Source organism: Lithobates pipiens, unplaced genomic scaffold (genome assembly GCF_037356315.1).
Source record: "Lithobates pipiens isolate NorthernLeopardFrog02 unplaced genomic scaffold, aLitPip1_a1.2 Scaffold_28, whole genome shotgun sequence".
NCBI lineage: Eukaryota > Metazoa > Chordata > Amphibia > Anura > Ranidae > Lithobates > Lithobates pipiens.
In genome coordinates this window covers 20,133,714-20,154,061 of record NW_027507789.1, presented here as the reverse complement: position 1 = coordinate 20,154,061, position 20,348 = coordinate 20,133,714, and the positions used below count along the sequence as shown (strand labels likewise).

At 44.5% G+C, this 20,348-nt stretch overlaps 2 protein-coding genes across 2 annotated transcripts in view; one reads left to right on the top strand and one right to left on the bottom strand.

Annotated features, from left to right (window-relative positions):
- The window catches only part of ANAPC11 (anaphase promoting complex subunit 11), a 32,680-nt gene extending 12,694 nt beyond the window's left edge, over positions 1-19,986 (bottom strand). Inside the window, exon 1 of the mRNA XM_077458856.1 lies at positions 19,891-19,986. The gene's annotated coding sequence lies outside the window, so the exon portion shown is untranslated. The remainder of the gene's footprint in view (positions 1-19,890) is intronic.
- On the top strand, positions 7,637-17,362 carry ALYREF (Aly/REF export factor). The gene is made up of 5 exons (XM_077458851.1): positions 7,637-8,004; positions 13,098-13,229; positions 14,360-14,571; positions 14,662-14,836; positions 16,916-17,362. The coding sequence occupies exons 1-5, from the start codon at positions 7,759-7,761 to the stop codon at positions 16,928-16,930; spliced, it is 780 nt and encodes a 259-aa protein (XP_077314977.1). The 5' UTR covers positions 7,637-7,758; the 3' UTR covers positions 16,931-17,362.
- Positions 19,987-20,348: the final 362 nt, after the last annotated feature.

The window sequence follows — 20,348 nt, the reverse complement described above, 5'->3', positions numbered from 1 at the left end:
GTACTGTCTGCCCTCAAGTTGTAAAGTGCTGCACAGAATGTCTGTTGGTGCTATTTAAATCCTGTATAAGATAAATATTAATAAGCACTGTGGGGTGGCAGGTGACAATCGGTCAGGAAAATTCCTCTAAGGCAGCCTTTCTCAACCTTTTTACCTAAGAGGAACCCTTGAAATAATGTTCAGGTCTCATTGGGAAAAAGCCCTTTATATTGGTGGCCAGTGGGAAAAACGCTCCCCTTAGAGTGGTGGTCAGAATGACCCCCTTCCAGGCAGCTAAAAATATCACTGGTGTCCTGGGACTGCCAAGTGGCACTAAACCCAGAACTATGCAGGCACCATCAGATGGGAGGTCAATCAACCACAACTCAAGAACCCCAAGCAACCTCTGGAGAAAACCTTAGGGTTCCAAAAAATCTTTGTTGAGAATGGGTGCTTTAGGCAGGCCTGGGCAGCTTGGGGGTGTTCTCAAGGGACCCATAACTTTGCAGGCACCATCAAATGGGAGGTCAGTCAACCACAGCTCAACAAGTGGAACTCTAGGGTTCTACGGAATTTTGGTTGAGAACGGCTGCTTTAGGCAAGACTGGGCAGCTAGAGGGTGGGTGTCCTCAAGGGGGCAGCAAAATGCCCAGAAATATGCAATCCTTTCCTTTTGGCCATGTTTGTGGTTGTTTCGCTCCTTAGTAGATAAAAACATGATCCAATAATGTATTTTTACTCTAAGCCCTTGTACACACGGTCGGAGATTCCGACAACCAAATCCATCGGAGTAATTCCAACTGATTAATTCCAGAAGAGGTCCAGAAGTGATGTTGCATACACACGGCCGGACTAAGTTGTCGGAAAATCCGATTGTACATAACGTGATGACGTTATTTCGTTATGATGGGACTATGTTCAGGCTAATAGCCAATAGCTTTGGTCTAGGAATTTGATCTGAGCATGCGTGGCACTTTGTCCATCGGAGTAGAATCTACTGAGCAGATGGAATGTTTGTTGCTGGTTTGGGTATCCTGTACCCTCAACCCTCTATTCCATAGACTAGACTTTCTCAACCTTTTCAACACAGAGGAACCCTTGAAATAACTTTCTAGACTCAGGGAACCCCTAGTAAAAATGACTGGTTATTGGGAAGAATTCCCCCCATTACAGATAGCTAAAAAGATCAAGGGTGTCAGTTTAAAAGTATCTGAGAGGCAAAAATTGCTTATTGCTCAAGGAAACCCTAGCAACGTCTGGAGGAACCCTAGGGTGCCACGGAACTCTGGTTGAGAAACCCTGCCCTAGACCATCTTTTCTCAGCAGGCTTGCCCCCAGGGAAACCACTGAAATCATTTTCAGATGTCAGGGAACTCCTGTTAAGATTAGTCCATAAGGGTGGCCATTAGGAAAATGCCCTCTACATTGATGATCAGTCGCCTGAATGCCACCCTTACAGTCAGATAAAAAGATAATTTTCATGCTACTGGCTCTACCAAATAGGGATGGACCTGGAACTATGAAGGTATCATCACTTGGGAGGTCAATTAGCCACAGCTCAAGGAACCCCTAGTAACCTGTGGAGAGTTACATAGAACCCTGGCTGGGAATGGCTGCCCCAGACATATGTGCCAATAAAGAATCAAAAATGTGATTACTGAAGCAGAAGTCTGTTGGTCACGGTTGGATGGTAAATAAGTGTCTGGCTGCAGATACAGGGGAAATCACTGGCAGAAAAACTAGGTGGGCCCATCAAATCTCATAAGGGGTCTTTGTTATGTACCAATTGGTATTTAGACTGGATGCTAAATTCACGCCTCTGGCCACCCTATTGTGTTGCAAAAACTGCTTGTAGTAAGTGTTGTTTTTGCACAGCTTAGTACATGCATTGTTTGCACAATTGCAGCACTTGCAATTCAATGAAGGAATAACAATTCAATGATCTGCCTCTCACTCTCACTATTTGACACATTCGTCCTTGCACATAGGCCATCACCTTGTCCTCGACCTCAAAACACTACATACTATACACTTACAATGACTGCTTACAAGGGGTACTGTACACATAGCACCTTGTTAAAAGAAAGCATCAGAAAGTGGGGAAAAAGCCCCCAAAACATTTTTTTTAATCTGGGGCTCTACTTTATTCTCAGTCATTGAGTTACATAGCAAAAAAATCGACTTCTTTTTCTTGATTTAGAGGGGTTTTTATTTTTTTTGTGTATTAAGCGTAGTTTATTTTATTTTATTTTGTTTGTTTTTTTGTTTTTTTTGTATATCATTGCTTTACATGTTTTATTTGACTTTTGAACATCCTTTCTTTCTGTAAAAAATAAATAAAACCTAAAATAATGAAGCTAACAAGTGGATGTTAGGGACACTAGAACATGCCCAGGATAGTCTGAAGGAGCTTCTGTAATCCTCAGGAGCCATTAATGTCCATTGCACCTTTAAGAACCACCATAATGTTGCCAAAATGGTGACTTTGCACCAAAATCTGTTATTTGCTGAACTTTCGAGTTAATAAAAAATTCCCAATCCTGCTCGGTAATTCTGGTCCTCAGAAATTTGCTGGGTTGGTGATTTTCAAAAGTATTGCAGTCCGATAATAAGTATTTTCAGAGGAAGAGGTCATCAGCCCCCATCTTTCACTGAATATACATTTTGGGTGGACTCAAACTCAGTAAAAAGGTTTGGGCGTTGGCATCTAGTTTACACAATACAGCGAATGACAATGGCTCTGGCTGTATGGTATTGTTATGTCTACATTTCTGAATAGTGTATGATGTCTCGGTGGGGTGATCATTTAATCTCTTTAGTCCCTGGGAGAAAACAATAACATTCTATACAATACAGCTGGGCCTTCAAGTTCGCCCAAACCTTCCAGAGTGATAGGATTATCCTGCACTTTTATTGTACTGATTTATGCACAGTGTCCCAATGTTTGTCTTGTCATTCCAAGGGGAAGTATTGGGACCTTCATCTTTTCATTCCAAAGGGTGGTATAGGATCCCCCATTTTGTCATTCTAATGGGAGGCAGGGGGACCCTATCTTGTCATTTCAAAGGGAGGTAAGGGGATCCCCATCATGTCATTCCAAAGAAGGTATACAGCCACACATCGTGTCCTTCTAATGGGAGGTAGGGGAACCCCATCTTGTCATTTAAAGAGGTGGTATGGGGACCTCCATATTGTCATTCCAAGGGAAGGTATGGGGACCTCTTTCTTTTAGTTCCTGTGGGAGATAAGGGGACTCCCCTCTTGTCATTCCAATGAGAAGTAAGGGGACCCCAATTTTTTTAATTTCAATGAAAGGTATAGTGACCCTCATCTTGTCATTGCAAAGGGTGGTATAGGATCCAGAATTTTGTCACTCCAACAGGAAGCATAGGATCCCCCATCTTGTCAGTCTAGTGGGAGCTAAGGGGGGTCCATGTTGTCATTTCATGAGAAGATAAGGGGATCCCCATTATGTCATTGCAAATAAGGTATATGGACCCCTATATTGTCCTTCTGAGGGGAGGTGAGGGCACCCTCATCTTGTCATTTCAAGGGGATGTATGAGGACCTCCATATTGCCATTCCAATGGGAGGTATGGGGACCCCTATCTTTCCGTTCCATTGGGAGGTAAGGGGACCCCCCTCTGGTCATTCCAAGAAAAAGTAAGGAGACCCCCGTCTTGTAATTTCAACGGAAGGTATGGGGACCCTTCCTCGTCTCATTCCAAGGGGTGGTATAGGATCCTCCATCTTAACACTCCAACAAGTGGTATAGGATCCCCCATCTTGTAATTTTAGTGGGAGGTGAGGGGAATCCATCTTGTCATTTCAAGAGAAGGTAAGGCGGATCCTCATTATGTCATTGCAAAAAAAGGTATACAGACCCCCATATTGTCCTTCCAAGGGGAGGTGAGGGCACCCTCATCTTGTCATTTCAAGGGGAGGGATGGGGACATCAATTTTGTCATTCCAAGGGGAGGTATGGGGACCCCCATCTTTTCATCCCAATGGTAGATAAGGGGACTCCCCTTTTGTAATCTCAAGGGAAGGCAAGGGGATCCCATCTTGTCATGTTAGGCAGAGGTATGGGATCTGCCATCTTATCTCTCTAACAGGAGGTATCGGATTCCCCATCTTGTCATTGTAATGGGAGGTAAAGGGACCCCATCTTATCATTTCAAGGGAAGGTAAGAGGATCCCTATTATGTCATTAAAAGTAAGGTGGTATATGGACTTCCATATGGTCCTTCTAAGGGGAGATAAGGGCACCCCTTGCTTGTCATTTCAAGGGGCGGTATGGGGACCTCCATATTGTCATCCCAATGGGAGGCATGGGGACCCCTATATTTTCATTCCAGCGGGAAATAAGGGCACACCCCCTCTTGTCTTTCCAAGGGGAAGTAAGGGGACTCCCATCTTGTCATTTTAATGGAAGGTAAGGTGATCTTGTCATGGGGGGGGGGGGGGGGGTATGGGAAACTCTATCTTGTTATTCCAAGGTGAGTGAAGGGGACTCTCATCTTGTCATTCCAAGGAGTGGCATAAGGACCACCATCTTGTCATTCCAATGGGAGCTAAGAGAGATAAGCTTGATCTAGCCGACACTGACACTAAAATGTCAGTGCCGGCTAGATGTCATATGTGATTGCTGCACTGATTTGGTTCAAGGTACTCTTTTAGCACTAATGGATGTGAAGTGCATGGCTGACGTAAAGCAAATGTATGTTTTGGCCATGCAAGGAATGCGTCTCCTCTCCAACAGCAAAGGCCTTTCTTACATTCACCCGCCACTCCATTCAGCCAGCTGAGAGTAAAAAGGGAACGACCTGCATACAGTAAGCTCTGGGTCAATCTAGTTGGAGCTTACACGGGGCAAAAGATTCTTTCCCATGTGACGGTTGTGGACCAATCACCAATTCTGTTAAATGGAGTGAGTCACGTGCTGCTTTTCACCAAAATGATGACATTTCACCTAAATTCGATTTTTGCTTCAGCTGTTCAAAAAGTTTTGCAGTCTGATAGTTAGAAGATGGAGTCATCGGCTCCCATCTTTCCCTCAATTCAGGTTTTGGGTGGACTGCGATTTATTAAACACGCCATTGACATCTCGTTTACACAAAACAGTGACTGACAATGGCTCCGGCTCTATGGTATTGTTATTTCTACCTTTCTGATTAGCATATCGTCCCAACTTTTTGAGATGAGAATGAGGGACACCTGTTAGCAAAAGTATGTGGGCAAAGGACACCCCCCCCCCGCCCTGCCACGCTCCCTCCTGAAAGGAGAATTAAACAAAAACATTCTTAGTTAAACCCACAAGTCCTTATTTTTCACCACTACTATTCCTTTATATTGTCTTTTGAAATGTACAAATGCAGCAATTTAGAAATCGGAAGAAAGGTTTAGCGCTGGGGAACACTTTTTAAAATATAAAAATTGCATTTTATATACAACTATATAGATCAGACCAAAATGAGGGACAAATGAGGAGGAAAGAGGGACAGAGGGACATTGCTCCAAATCAGGGAAAGTCCCTTGAAATCAGGGACAGTTGGGGGCTATGGATTAGTGTATGATGTCTCGGTGGGAGATCATTGCCATCTCTTTAGTCCCGTGGAGAGAATAATAACACTCTATACAATACAGCTGAGCTTTTCCGTCCGAACCTTCCAGATGACCCTGCACTTTTATTGTACTGGTTTAGGCACAAACATTGTGTCCCAATTTATTGTCACCAGAATTAGTGTCCCCATTGGAAATGCAGTCATCTCAAATCTCCCAGAAGTGATTGGCGGGAGACAGCTGTGATCACTGATCTCCTTTGTATCGATTTTTAGCTGACAGCCGCTTCTCCCCTCCCTCCTGCGGCTGTCAGCTAAAAAGCTATACAAGGAGATCGGTGATCACAGCTGTCCCTCCAGCCGCCCCAATCATTCCCAGCTACTCTGTGTGCTCCCCCCCCCGGGCCCCCCTCCGTGTCCTTCTCCACCCCCTTCTCCGCCCCCTCTGTTCTCCTCCACCCCCCGTTCTCCTCTGCCCCCCCTGTTCTCCTCCACCCCCCATCCTCCTCCGTCCCCCCTTGCCCCCCGCAGCCGGCTCCCCTCCTCTCCTCTCCCACCGGAAGCGGGGGGGAAATAGTAATTGGACACAGTAAGCGAGATCGCTCCTGTGTCCTGTGTAGGGTTGCCACCTGTTCGGGATTCACCCGGACAGCTCAGGTTTGGAATCACGCATCCGGGTTTCAGACTGTCTGAGACCCAGACACATTAATCGGACTAAGTCTCCCCCCTTCTCTCTCCTGCCTCTAAGTGAGTACGCTAAGATAAATCAGGGTTCTCAGAGCACTCATTACATCAGAGCTCCCTTTAGATCAGAGTCCTCTTTGTACACCAGAGCATGCCTTATGTTAGAGTCCCCAGAGTTCTCCCTTACATCAGAGTCTGCAGAGTCCTCCTTTACAGTGAAAGGGAACTCTGTGGAGTCTGATGTAAAGGGGAACTCTGTGGACTCTGATGTAAATGGGGACTCTTGTGAACTTCATATAATTAGAAATATTATTTAATAGCAACATCTCTGCATACTATGACCCTAGTCCTGTGATTAATGAGCAGAGTAAACTGTGTTTACTCCTCTCAGTTTATGAATGAATAAGAGCCTCTGTCTCCTGTTCATTCATCTTTAGTGCTGAGAAAGGGACTGGGGAATCTGTGTCCTCAGTCTCTTTGTCTCAAATGGGAGATGTCAGGGGTCTGTTTAGACCCCTGACATCTCACCAAAGCCCACCAAAAAATATATAAAAAAAAAAATTCTAAAACATGAAAAAGTGTAGAAAAATAAAATAAAAAACTACTGACATCGCTCTCCTGGACACTGTCCACTGCCCCTCCCCCAAAAAGCATTGTGGAAAAAAAAAATTAAAAACAAATTAAATTGTAAAAAATCATTTAAAAAAAAAAAACTACTAACACCGTCCACAAACACCCCCCCCCCTTCCCCAGAAAAGATATTGAAAAAGTTATTTAAATAAATATAAATCAATATTAAATAAATATTTTGCCGCCGGGGGGGCGGACGTTTGCGGGCGCGAATCGATACCTCCCTTAAATGAGTTTCTGCAGGTTGGGATGTCTGGAAATGTTCCCCTCCATTGTCTGGGGACAACCCAAAATGTGGGATTTTGTGATAAAGGTAAAATAGAGAATGTGAATTTCCCCAATGGGGGGGGGGGGGGCACAGACAGCAATAAAAACCTAATAGGTAGAAATATAGAAAAGTGATGGCAGAAAAAGGCTGAGTAGTCCAACGGGTTTGCGATTCTTTTATGTTTTTTTTTGTAGTTTTTTTTCCATTAACTTTTTTGTCTGAGTATACATCTATGTTTGTCCCAAGCATAGGTGTTCTAATCCCTCTCCACTCTATACAAAAAAAAAAGAAAACGTTTTGCCCTTAGTTATACTTGTGATAGCACAGATTGATGGCTGGCGCAGTCTCCAGTGGTGGTTAGTTTCCTTCCAGCAGGTGGTGCTGTGGGACAGTTGCAACCTTGACGCGTACTATCTCCTCCAGCAGGTGGCGCTCGAGCCCGGAGGCCTTAGTCCCTGGCGCGCGCGAGGCGCGTAACGCACACGCCTTTCTTCTTCCCCGCCGGAAGTGACGTCGTGCCCGCGGCTTGCTCTGAGGGCGGAGCTATATAAGCGCGGCTGTGTCTGGTCGTTGTATTGTTAGAGCGGAAGCCGCGCCCGGACACGTGATTCCCGGACTCCCGACGCCACCACCGTCATGGGGGACAAGATGGACATGTCCCTGGACGATATCATCAAGATGAACCGGAGTCAGAGGCCGGCGAGCCGAGGGGGCCGGGGAGGAAGAGGCGCCCGCGGGGGAGCCGGAGTAGGCCGCGTGCTCGGAGGCGGCCGGGGAGGAGGTGGAGGCGGTGGAGGAGGAGGCGGCCCCGGGCCTGGCCCGCTCAGGACGAGACCCATGCTGAGCCGAGGAGCGAGGAACCGGCCGGCCCCATACAACAGGGTAAGGCGGGAGTTGAGGGGCCTTCGTGCGGGGGTTGCCATGGGCAACGGGGGGTCACGTGGCGGGCTGTGATTGGACGGGTGCTGATCACAGGAGGGGGGATGAGATGGATTCTTTAATTTTGTTGTATCTCCTGTATTTAGGGTGAGGACCCCTCTTTAGTTCTGATGCTAGAGACACCCCTTCCTCCCCAACCCAGGGCTGTTCAGGAGCCATTGGTGACGTCTGAGCTCCCCTCCTATCCCCGGCCTATGGAGACCGTTATCCTGGTGGTGGCGCTGTACTAAGAGAAGTTCTCCATTGCCAGCCAATCAGCATGGGGGTCTATAGCCCCCTTGTAAGCCACGACTCTGGCCATTGGTGGATCTGTCCCGTGTGTTCATTTTATTGTATCTGATAACTGAAGGTGATCTGGGCTGGGGACCCCCATTATTTCTGATGGAGACACCCCCCCCAACCAGGACTGGTCAGGAGCCGTTGGTGACATCGGAGTTCCCAAGTCCTCATACACACGGCCGCTGGTAAGCAAATGTTTAGGAGCAGTTGTGAGTTTTTCAGCGGCTCCTGAACTCTCTTATATCGATCGGTCCATGTACATCAGGACTTGTAGTCCTTTCTAGACACTTGTGTTTTATAGGACTTTTTTTGGAAAGAAAAAAATTGATGCCGAGTTTAGAAGATTTTTGTCGCTCAAAATGCCTGTAATCGCGCCGACTTGCGTTTAGCTGCATTTCATTTTTGGCTTTTTCAAAAGTGTTTTTTAAAGTGGGTTACTATGTGTCAGGTTAAATTGTTCAGGAAAGGTTGTAAAAATATCCCGTGGAGGTCCATGCAAAAATGGAACTTGCGGTTTTCGGAATCCTGCCCCCTCCAGTGTCACATTTTTGTACCTTTTTTTTTTTTTTTTTTTTTTTTTATTATTTTTTTTCTTCTTCAGGGGGCTGCAGATACCTGTATATGCACCCATAGACTCATGCGGGAGCTACCCTCCTGTCTGCTGGGAGACACAAGTCCCAGAAATGGGAACTATTCGAGTTGCGCTGCGTGACTCATGTATGCTAGGGAACCAGGAAGTGAAGCCACAAGGATTTACTTCCTGATTCCCTTACCGAAGATGGTGGCAGCATCCACAGACCAAGGGATGGTTCAGCCTTGGGTGCTGACATCACAGGCGCCCCTGGACAGATGTGTCCCTATTTTAAAAGTCAGCGCCACACCCCCCCCCCCAAGTGGATCCATTCTCTACCCAATACGGCAACAGTAAAGCCATAATGTGCTAGTATGCAGTGCATACTAGCACATTATGTAAAGCTTGGCTGAAAACAAAGCCTTACAGTGATGCGTTGTCCATTCTTTCTGGGTCCACAGAGCCCAGCTGTGTGACTGGCCAGAGCCACAACTATGTCACACACCCGTTTATGGTACAGGATTCTGAAGGAACGGCCAGGGCACCTGTCCTTCAGGCTTGGTTCACACAGGGCCGACTTGTCCAGGCGTCACCTGACAAGTCGCGCTCCGTTCTGTACTATGGAACCGTTCTAATAGGAGCGACTCAAGTCGCTCCGACTTAGAAAAAAGGTTCCTGTACTACTTTTGGGGCGACTTCAGGCGACTTGCATTGACTTCTATACAGAAGTCGTTTTGCAAGTCGCCGCTGAAGTCGTTTGCAGGTCACGTCTGTGAGTCGTGCTGCCCCTGTGTGAACCGAGCCTTGGAGCGCATGCACTGATGAGGACATCATCTGCATTTACAGTAAATTATTTCCTAAATGAAGCATGTTTAAGAGATATTTACCTACCTATAGGTTAGCCCAGTGTTTCTCGACTCCAGTCCTCAGGGTGCCCCAACAGGTCATGTTTTCAGGAATTCTCTCAGATGAAACGGCTGTGGTAATTACTAAAGCAGTGAAACTGGTCCAATCACCTGTGCAAAATAATGGAGAGCCTGAAAACATGACCTGTTGGGGCGCCTTGAGGACTGGAGTTGCAAAACACTGGATTAACCAATAAGGCTTACCTATAGGAACAAGTCAGATGGGAATTTACTCCCAATTTAAAAAAACTTTATGTAAAATTCATCTTTGGTGCTGAAATAAATGTGTAAATAACCGCACTCAAATGTAAAACTTTTTTGTTTTATGGTTCTGTACTCATCTCTTTACACGGCTGTGTGCACGGTTCCATAGACTACATTGTGTCTATTCAGAAAAGTTGCTTTCTTTACTCCCATGTGCAAATGTCCAGAAGGCCATTTGCACATGGGAGTAAAGTGACTTCTGTTTGTTTGTTTTTTTTTGTTTATGCCTTTTGCGTGTTTGGCAGTTGTTGTCATGCGGGTGAAACCCTGCAAAAAATGGTCTGAAATCGCATCATGCAGGAATGTACATGCCATTGCTGTGAACTGACCCTTAAACCACGTGGGTTGCCAGGGAGAGCCTTCAAAGGTTGGTTTAGAGTTGTTGAACACCTTGTACCCTTTACGTCTTTATTTTGTTCTGTCCCAGCCGTGAGATTTTCTTGTTTATCTTGGCAGGAAGTTGCTGGAACAGGAGTCTCCATTGTGGATTCTTTAGGTTGCTTTGTGACAGCTGTAAAAAGTTTGCTGTATGATTTACAGAGGTCCCCAGGACCAATAGAGGGGTCACTCTACCCAGAAGGGGGAGGGGGGGAATAGTACTGGCGGCAGCCATCTTTGTGTAGCTGGCTGCCGTTTTTGTAAAAACATTCCAATTTGGGGGAGTCGACAACCCCCCCAAAAAATCCTGGGGTTTTAATCGGACGAGCTCCGATCAGGACAAGGGTGCCCAAATCTGGATTGTCCTGGGAGAATCGGGAGACTGGGCAAGTATGGATTACTATTAAGTACAGAGCATACACTATTGACGATGCCCAGGGACAGGTTTTAGAACCTGAACCTCTTGCTAACCATGTAGCTTGTATTAAGCGGAGTGGGTAGGCATTAATACCCAAATTCTGGACATGTGCCCGTGGCGGCTGAGGTTCCTGTGCGGAGTACACTCAAAGCGCACTGACAAAGCAGTCACCGACAGGTCCTGGTCTCTAGTTGTGATGGAGAGCTGTTAGGACGAGCTCCTGATCATGTGACCATTGCCTGCCAATCGTGATGCCACCTGAGCAGCAAGTCCTTACAGCCCCTGCTAACTTTAAGACCTCATTAAAAGGCTGCCGAGGACAGGAAAGGGGTTAAAGGTGATTCAGTAGTGACTTCAATAATAAAATGGCGGTGTGAATAAAACGTGGATGTAAAAATGGCCTGCGGGCCCCTCTAGGCTTCATGACTGCACTCTGCAGGTGAGATGAGGTAGAATTACCAAAGGCTGACCTTTTATCTGTAATATTAGATGTCAGGTGACTGTTGTGCACCTGCTGCACAATCGCTTCTCCATTTAGGTAGAGAATGGGAAGAATTTTTCACCTTTTAAACAATTCTGACCCAGACAGCTGTGTAGCAGCTACACTTTTCTTTGGTGATTTGGGACTGGCTGTAGCGTTGTGACCCGATGCATTGTTTGTACAGATCACTTCATCAGCTGCATTTAATGTGATCCGGTTGGATTTGGCGATAGAAATGGCTAGTCCTTCACCCCACCGCCTGTCCTCTTTGCTCGGTTAGGATATTCGGCTTTATTTTTTTTATTTATATCTATCAATTGCAGGAGGATTGGATGCTCACACCTTTCACCCATCGTTACAGGACCCAGGGGTGTCTGACACAGATCAGTGGAGTGCATTAGAACTGTCCCGTGGGGTACATGAACTACAGGCCCTCAGCTGCTGTTGGGTGGCATTGTGGGTAATCCAGCACAGATTGGGTAAAATGGGGTAGCTTTTGCAGTATCTTTGGGTTACCACAGAAACACAACGCCAAGATTCACCTGTGTAGAGGTCTGCAGAAGACCCATTTTTGCCAACCATGGGGCACAGGTATGGATCTGAAGTAATGCAGAGTGTATACATCCATAGCTAGAAGATATTGACTTTATAGAAATGAGGCATTGGGGTGTGAAAACTAAAGGCAGTATATACTGCTCCGGGTTTTATCTACTCAGTCAGTGCCAGAAGATTCAACATCTGCCCGTTCTCACCAAGACCACAAATCTCAACCTTTATCTGTCTGCTGGTGTATAGGGGTTTGCCCTCTGTGCCAGTTTCCCTGTTGATTGTAGTTAAAGCAGGCAGAGTTTAGCTAGAATTGCATCCCATGAGGTTTTGCAGTACATGGCTGGTCTTGCTATGTGTGTGATTTTTCTTTTTAATAGTATCGCAGGAGAAAAGTTGGCATATGGATCTCTTTTCAAAGGAATCCTCAATAGACTGCTGGCTTTCTTTATAAACAGCTCCTTGTATTTCTATAGCAACAAGTCAACATTGGTGAGAAGTTTTTAACCATGTGCAGAACATGCTGTACAAAGACTTGGGTGGACCTCCACTCGGTATTGTGTTGCTGTGGCATGATGCATGTGGTTCCTTGCATAAAGAATTACGTTTTGAAAGGGGAGGGGATCTCTTTGGTACAATGGATCTGTGCTGGAACGGTGTTGGTACCAGCTGGCCTACTCCTGGGTTGTAGGTGGTACAGTACTGGAGGTCAGACTTGTATGAACACTCCTTGTGTGGTGACCGGAGACCATTGAGACATTGAAACCGTGTTCTTTTCTGAACGCCCCTTTCACACTGGGGCAGGAGGTGCATCAGCGGTAAAGCGCCTCCATTTTTAGCGGTGATTTACAGCACTATTTGGTTGCTGGGGGGGGGGGGGGGGGGCTTTACCCCTGCTAGCAGCCGAGAGGGTTAAATATTTGTCGGTATAGCCGCGCTGCCCCATGATTTCAATGGGCAGGAGCGTTATACACACCACTCCAAAGATGCTGCTAGCAGGACTTTTCTACTGTCCTGCCAGCGCACCGATCCAGTGGGAAAGCCCTTGGCGTTTTCACATTGGAGACAAAGCAGCGTCTGTTTCAGGGCGCTTTGCAGGCGCTGTTTTTAGTACTGTAGCGCCTGCAAAGCACCCCAGTGTGAAAGGGGTCTAAGTGTATAGAATCCATCCTAATAACTTGCTTTCTTTTTCAGCCCAAGCAGCTTCCAGACAAGTGGCAGCATGACCTGTTTGACAGCGGATTTGGTGGTGGTGCTGGAGTGGAGACCGGAGGAAAACTGCTTGTGTCCAATCTGGACTTTGGGGTTTCAGATGCAGATATCCAGGTAAATGCCTTATTTATTTTTTATTTTTTATTTTTTTGTGTGGTTTAACTTCCCTGGCGGTATTATTTCAGATTTTAGGTGCTGAAAGTGGTACAATTATTTTGCATGGAAATTTAGCGTTTTTATATTGTAGGCCTGTAATTCTTAGGAATAACTCGCTTAAATCTGCCCAAACCAGTCTAGCCATCCCAGGTATGATGAAGTTTGAAAAATCATAATATAATTATACCAAAGATAATATAAAAATTATTCAATAATGTAATCAAATGAAAAATCATGATCAATATTTGACAGATCTCCCCACAAATGGCTATCGCTCAATTTCTAGCTGGTCTAAAACCTCTTTTGATGTAAAGGGACAGTTTTGGTTGCTATGGACTATCTCCAATTTCCAGGCATAAAGAACAATAGTTATAATATAAACCTGCATTCAGGACACTGGACAGATCACTAGGGACAAAGGGGATGTTAAATGCATACAGTACATTATACTGTATGTGGGGTGTTTTTAGAATTTGGTGACGTTCTCCATCCTCTGTGCATCGCAACGGAGCCTGGCGATGTGGTGAATCGAGCGGTGGACGAGCCGCTCACACTGCAGGGAGACATCGTTGGAACCAGGGGATAAGGTAAGTAAACTCGTCCTGGATCCAACGATGCGATCTGCCTCGGTTACCGCTTTTGGTTCTGAATTTTTACCCAGTCAAACTCGGGAATAACACCGGGGGGGGGGGGGGGGGTTAAAGTGACAAATGCAAGCAGTAACCCATAGCAACAGGACAGCGTGTGTGTACATGGAACACAGACGTTTGCTTGTTTACAAGAGTTTTTTTAGGGGGTGCTCTGAATTCAGTCATGATTTTCTAGGCCAATTACCCCACTATAGACAGTGAGCCTGTTTCGCAGGACTCATGCTTTAAGTGTAGGTAACCACCGAGGGACAGGATGTCTTCATGTTACCAGGTGAAAATGAAAGGGGGACCTGGAAATAGTCCTAGGTGCAATATTTTTGTTTTTGGTGAAATTATTTTTAAGCAGTTGGCAGAGCTGATGGCATCTGTCATTCATTGTTACTATGTTATACAGTTTCTTTTATAGTAAAGGTGTAATCTATTATTTTTTATCTTCAGGAACTGTTTGCAGAATTTGGTACACTGAAGAAAGCGGCTGTACACTACGACAGGTCTGGCAGGAGCTTGGGGACGGCTGATGTACACTTTGAAAGAAAAGCTGATGCACTAAAAGCAATGAAGCAGTATAATGGGGTACCACTTGATGGTCGCCCCATGAACATCCAGTTGGTCACATCACAGATTGAATCACAGAGGAGACCTATACAAACGTAAGTAGGATCTCATGATCTATTTATAAGCAGTTTCTCCCCAATTCGTAACTACAACTAACTTGCTGCTCTACTTGCTGATCTTTACAGGTCTCCTAGGGGTGGATTGACTAGGCCACGAGGTGCTATTAGCTTTAGTGCTGGTGGTGGAAACAGGAGAGGTGGCAGAGGAAACCGGGGTCGTGGACGGGGTGCAGGAAGAAACACAAAGCAGCAGTTATCGGCAGAGGAGCTGGATGCACAGCTTGATGCCTACAATGCTCGGGTAAGTACCAGTTGGCTCATGTAAATCTGTTCACCTACTTGCAGTGTTCATTGCCATGGGAGATGCTGTGTGGGGGTGTTTTTATTTATTTTTTTGAGGCTTTTCAATCCTGATTTGAGTAGCTTTAAACAGCCCAAGTTTGGATACCTGCATAGGAAACTATTAGTATAATTTGGTCATGCAGTCAAGACTTCAGCAATGAGTGGAGTAGCAGTGACTTGACACTTGTGTCCGGTAAAACATGAGCTCCCATGTGTATAGCTATATGCATCTCTCAATATATATCAAAGAATTGCAGTTCTAGTTGTGCTGCAATGTGTATCCTCTCTAGAAATTGCTGTACAGGACCTCTGATGTTTGATCCTACTGTCGTCCTAGTACTGTGTGCCTCAGGGTGTCAACTAGAATTCTGAAGCTGACTGTTTTGGCAAGTGCAGTTGCTTAAAAAGCCTGCATGCTTATTTACTACATGCAAATCTACAATGCCTGTCTATATAAAGAATAGTACACATGGGGTGCATTTTAACCCTTTCACGACTAAGCCTATTTTTGACATTTGGTGTTTACAAGTTAAAATCCGTATATTTGTTTGCTAGAAAACTACTTGGAACCCCCAAACATTTTGTTTGCAATATTTTGTCACATGGTATTTGTGCAGCGGTGTTTTAAACACAACTTTTTGGGGAAAGGGACACATGAATTAAAAAGACAGTAAAGTTAGCACAATTTTTTTGTATGTGAAAGATGTTACGCTGAGTAAATGGATACCAAACATGTCACGCTTTATAATTGCATGCACTCGTGGAATGATGGCAAACTACGGTACCAAAAAAATCTCCATAGGCGACGATGTAAAACATTTTTTACGGTTACCAGGTTGGAGTTGCAGAGGAGCACGACTTCCATCTGCGTTTTCTTTGCTGCTTGAGCTCACGGCGACAGGGGCACTTTATAAAACATTGTTTTAAAATATATATATTTAAACTTTGATCACTTTTATTGACACAAGGAATGTAAACATCCCTTGTGACAGTAATAGGTGGTGACAGGTACTCTTTATGGAGGGATAAGGGTTCTAAGTCCTCAAATCCCTCCTTTGCACTTCAAAGTATTCAGATCGCCATTTTCAGCAATTCTGATTACTGTGGGTTTTTTTTTTTTTTTTAATTGGCAGCTGAGTAAACGGGAAGTGACATCGCTTTCCCTCACGCTCCTCCAGTATAACAGCCATGCGGCTTTTAGCTGCATTGGTTGTTTATATCTGGAAAGCTGATCGCCGGCTCTAAAAACAGTACTGGGATGCCTGCGGCTGCAGACATCATCCCGGTATAACCCCTGAAAGCTGAGTATGCACATCTGCATACACTCTGTGGCAAGGGGTTAAAGGAAAATATATCTATACAGTCCCAGCAGAACCCTAGTTTTAGCCGGTCTGTTTCTGCAATGCCAAGGAGCATGCTGACGGCTCATCAATTCTTTTTTTTTTTTCACTGTCCAATCACAGGCTGGGGCAGGGACAAGACCTGTAAGTGTTTAAAGTGGCACTAAAGTTGAGGAAATTGTGACCAGGCAGTCTTTATTGCAGAAGCAACACTTGCATGGCAATAATTCTTACCTGGCTATCAGCTGCCCCTTGTAGAAAATACACTGCACAGCTCCTGTTTACATTGTGGCATTCCCCGTGTGCCAGGATGACTGCACGGGCCTTGCCACAGCAGGTGGAAATTTACTAAAACTGGTGCAGCTCTTGAGTGCACCAGTGTTAAATCTGTCAAAAAAGGGCAACTTAAAGTGCCCACCACCTACCTTCCCTTATGGAATCTGACATGACTAATACTTTTACTAACTTCAGAAAATTTGAAAGGGTCGGTGTGTGTGATCATTCAGTACTCCGTACTCGCTGGTCCAATTTTTGTTGGTTTAAGCCAACCTGCCCAACCCCCAAGCTGTGTAAGTTGACAATTGTGTAGCTGCAGCTGTTCTTTTGCCTGTTGGCATGTGATGTGTATATAACAGCTGTGTAAAGTGACTGCAGCCTTTCCTGCCTCTAACGTGGATTTTTGTTTTTTCCTTTTACAGATGGATACAAGTTAATCCAGTCCCTTTTTTGTTTTTCCTGTGATGTTACGGCTCCGGAAGTCCTTTCTATACAAATCGTTTTTGCTTTTATTTCTAATAAATTTTAAACTCATGTGTTGTTTTTTTTTTTTTTTTTTTTTTTTTATTGCGCAGACCTATAATTTTTTTTGTACTGAGGGTTTTTTGTTTGTTCTGGGGTCAATTTTACTGGTTGAGTGTCATGGGTGAAGTTAAAACATGCGCCTAAAAAAAAAAATACAAGTGTTTGTTATATTTGTTCCTCTTCTTTGGACATTGCACACCATGTGCTTTCAGCTGGACAGGTGGGAGATTTCTCCTGCGGTTTTTCTCTATGCCAATGTAAAATGCTCTTTTTATGAACGGTCTGCTACGAGGCAGGCACAACAAGTATTGTAACTATTCTATTAAACACCTGTTCGGTCTGCATATTCTGATCTCTGTACTCATTATTTATGGTGATATAAATATGGAAATGGAATAGAGGCCACAAAGTCAAACATCCACACCTGTATTTTATGGGGATATATGTAATGATTGTATATCATGCTTGCTAAATTTTTGTAGTTTCATCTAAAAACACGTTGTAGGGTTTGATAAAACCTCTAAAACACACCACAAGTGTAAACTGGGCTGAAAGGGCCAGAACTTTTCTGAGTGAAAGGCCTCATGAAAATGGGATGCTTTCCATGATGAAAAGTCCCTCCCTAGTGAGAAAATCCAGCACTTTCCCAAGGTGCTGCTTACAGCCACCAATACAAGTGAATGGCTGTGCCAGTAAGTTTACTGCTGTATGTGGGTAATGCTGATGCAGAAGCAATCTTCAGTAGGAGTGTGGCTGCAGTGCCGTTAACTTGGTAGCTGTTAAAGCTACACAATTCTAGATAAAATGAGAATCACAATTTTTTTATGCTTGTAATAAAGATCATGATTCTGAACTTTCTTTATATTAAAGATTTGCAACCCCCTGAACTATAAATTCTCAAACAAGATGGCAAAATAAGACCTAATATGCTTTGCTTCAATAAAATTTAAAGAAATATAACTTTTATTTTATTTTTTTGTACTCTGGTGCCTACCGCAACTTTTAACTTCAGCTGTTGGCAATGATACAAAGATGTGCCAAATGGTCTATCTGTATTTTTTTTTTTCGATAAGGGAAAAGGGTGCCAAAAACGTTTTTGTTGTTTTCCACGATATTACCAGTGCTTATGGTATAGGGCTGCAACTAATTTTTATAATCTTGGTTTATCCAATTATTGGATAATAACCTTAAAGAGGAAGTAAACCCTGATGGGTGTTACTTCCTCTTTGATTCCCTGCAAAGGTAAAGCATAATGGACTACTATGCATTGTATAGTCCATTATGTGTCACTTACCTGACACAGGAGCCAGCAAAGTCACCGCTGTCCCCTTGTGTATGGAGCATCCATCTTCTCAGTGGTTCTCGCTGCTCCTGCGCTGTCATTCGGCGAAGCCACGATGTCACTCCCATGCATGCGCACGGGAGATATTTCTTGGACCTACAGGTAAGCCTTAATCTAGGTTTACCTGTAGGTCAAAGTGGTTTGTAAGGGTTAACCACTTTAAGGCTCCGTTCACACGGGGCGACGCGAGGCGACACGACCCGTTCTGTACTACGGAACCGTTCTAAGAGGAGCGACTCGAGTCGCTCCGACTTAGAAAAAAAGGTTCCTGTACTACTTTTGGGCGACCTCGGGGCAACTTGCATTGACTTCTATACAGAAGTCATTTGCAAGTCGCCGCTGAGGTCGCGGTGAGGCAAGTCGTGTCGCCTCGCCCCCTGTGTGAACCGAGCCTAAGTGTGGTGTATAATATGAAAAGTTTAAAATTAAAAGGCAATTTATTCTTAATCTCTATGCAGTGGTAAATCTAAACCAACTATATGGTTGGGACAATCTCTAATCCACTGAGGATAAGATAGATTATCAACTATTGAAGGTTGAATCTGGTAAATATCACTCGGATCAATTAAAGACTTTGTTTTGTGGATGTTCAGACAAAACTGTAAGGCCCCTTTCACATGGGACGGATCTGCTTGCTCAGCGGGGATCGCTCAGTTTTATCCCAGCTGAGCCGGCGGATGACAGGGCTGTCAGACGGACGATAGTCATCCACAGACACCTGCTATCCCATAGGGATGTATGTCTGTATTTCATCTGCAAATGGATGTAATATGGACATAAGGTCCGCATGTGTGAAAGGTGCCTAGTTATGTATCTGACTACCTTGTCATAGGCAGATTGCTTGATTAAAGGCTACATGCACCTGCTGCCTCTAATGCTGGCCATGCAAAAACTGTCTTCCTTCAAGAACCTTTGTTCACTTTTTTTTTTTTTTCTAATTAGTGGGGTCAAATCAATCAATTTCAACCAGTGATTGGAAAATTCACTTGCGGTGTAGTATGGGGGGGGTTTGCGTTTTGGACAATTTGTTGGGCAGATTAAAAACGCAAATCGTGGCAATAATGCACTACATGCTTCTCCCTTGGAGTCTATTAAACCAAAAAAAGCCCTTGACCCTTTCCGTATACTACACAGCAGCTGAAAAATGTGAACCATAGGAAACCATGTTAAATGAACTGTAGTGCGTTTCTGCAAAAGACATTTGGCACCAGCATAAGTCTTTTACCTGTCCAAAAAATTGCCACTATAAGGGGTTCATTTATACTGTGATGGTAATTCCAGAAGTAGGATATATGGGCGTAGGAGTTAGACATGAATCCTATATGGAGATTGGAAGGGAGATGGAAATCTTTACTAATAAATTAGTACTACCCCCCCCCCACTTGAGGATTTGCAATATAATGCACAATACTGGTAAACTTTAAATGTAATTGTAATGCCTTTTATATTCCAGTCTATCAGCCTCCACCTTTTCTGGGTTCAGATGCTGATCTTCCCTGCACAGTCTTTAAAGTTTGGAGAAAAAGTTACCTGCTTTGTAATGGTTTTGCATAGTACAGTGGGTGATTCACTGACGCTTCTGGCTCCTTCCGAGTGTCCCCATAGCAAGCTGTATAGAGTGCCCCCCTATAGCAAGGTAAAAAGTCTGCTTTTAGAACCACTTATGTCCTGCCCAGGACTACATGTCCCATTGCTTCTTACACGTTCTCAGGCACTTGCTGACACATATGTACTGTGCTGTATGTGTGCTGCACTGTTTTTCCTGATATGTAAACAAATGATGCACGCTGGCCAATTTAATAGACTATGAAAATAGCTGACAACCATTTGCAGAATCAGTTGCCGCTTAATCGATTTTTAGTTTCGGCCCTATTGTGGTGTGTTTGTTTTTTTTTTTTTTCATAGGTCTTGTGACTCAAACTGCATCAAAAACATAACATGGTTGCACTAATGATGTGTTCTTGCTGCATTTGAACTGGGAGATATTT

Excerpts from the sequence above, each read along its gene's own strand:
- ALYREF (XM_077458851.1), top strand. The coding sequence starts at position 7,759 with ATGGGGGACAAGATGGACATGTCCCTGGACGATATCATCAAGATGAAC. Across the intron at positions 13,230-14,359 it reads TTTCAGATGCAGATATCCAG|GAACTGTTTGCAGAATTTGG; the intron begins GTAAATGCCTTA and ends TTTTATCTTCAG. Across the intron at positions 14,572-14,661 it reads CAGAGGAGACCTATACAAAC|GTCTCCTAGGGGTGGATTGA; the intron begins GTAAGTAGGATC and ends TGATCTTTACAG.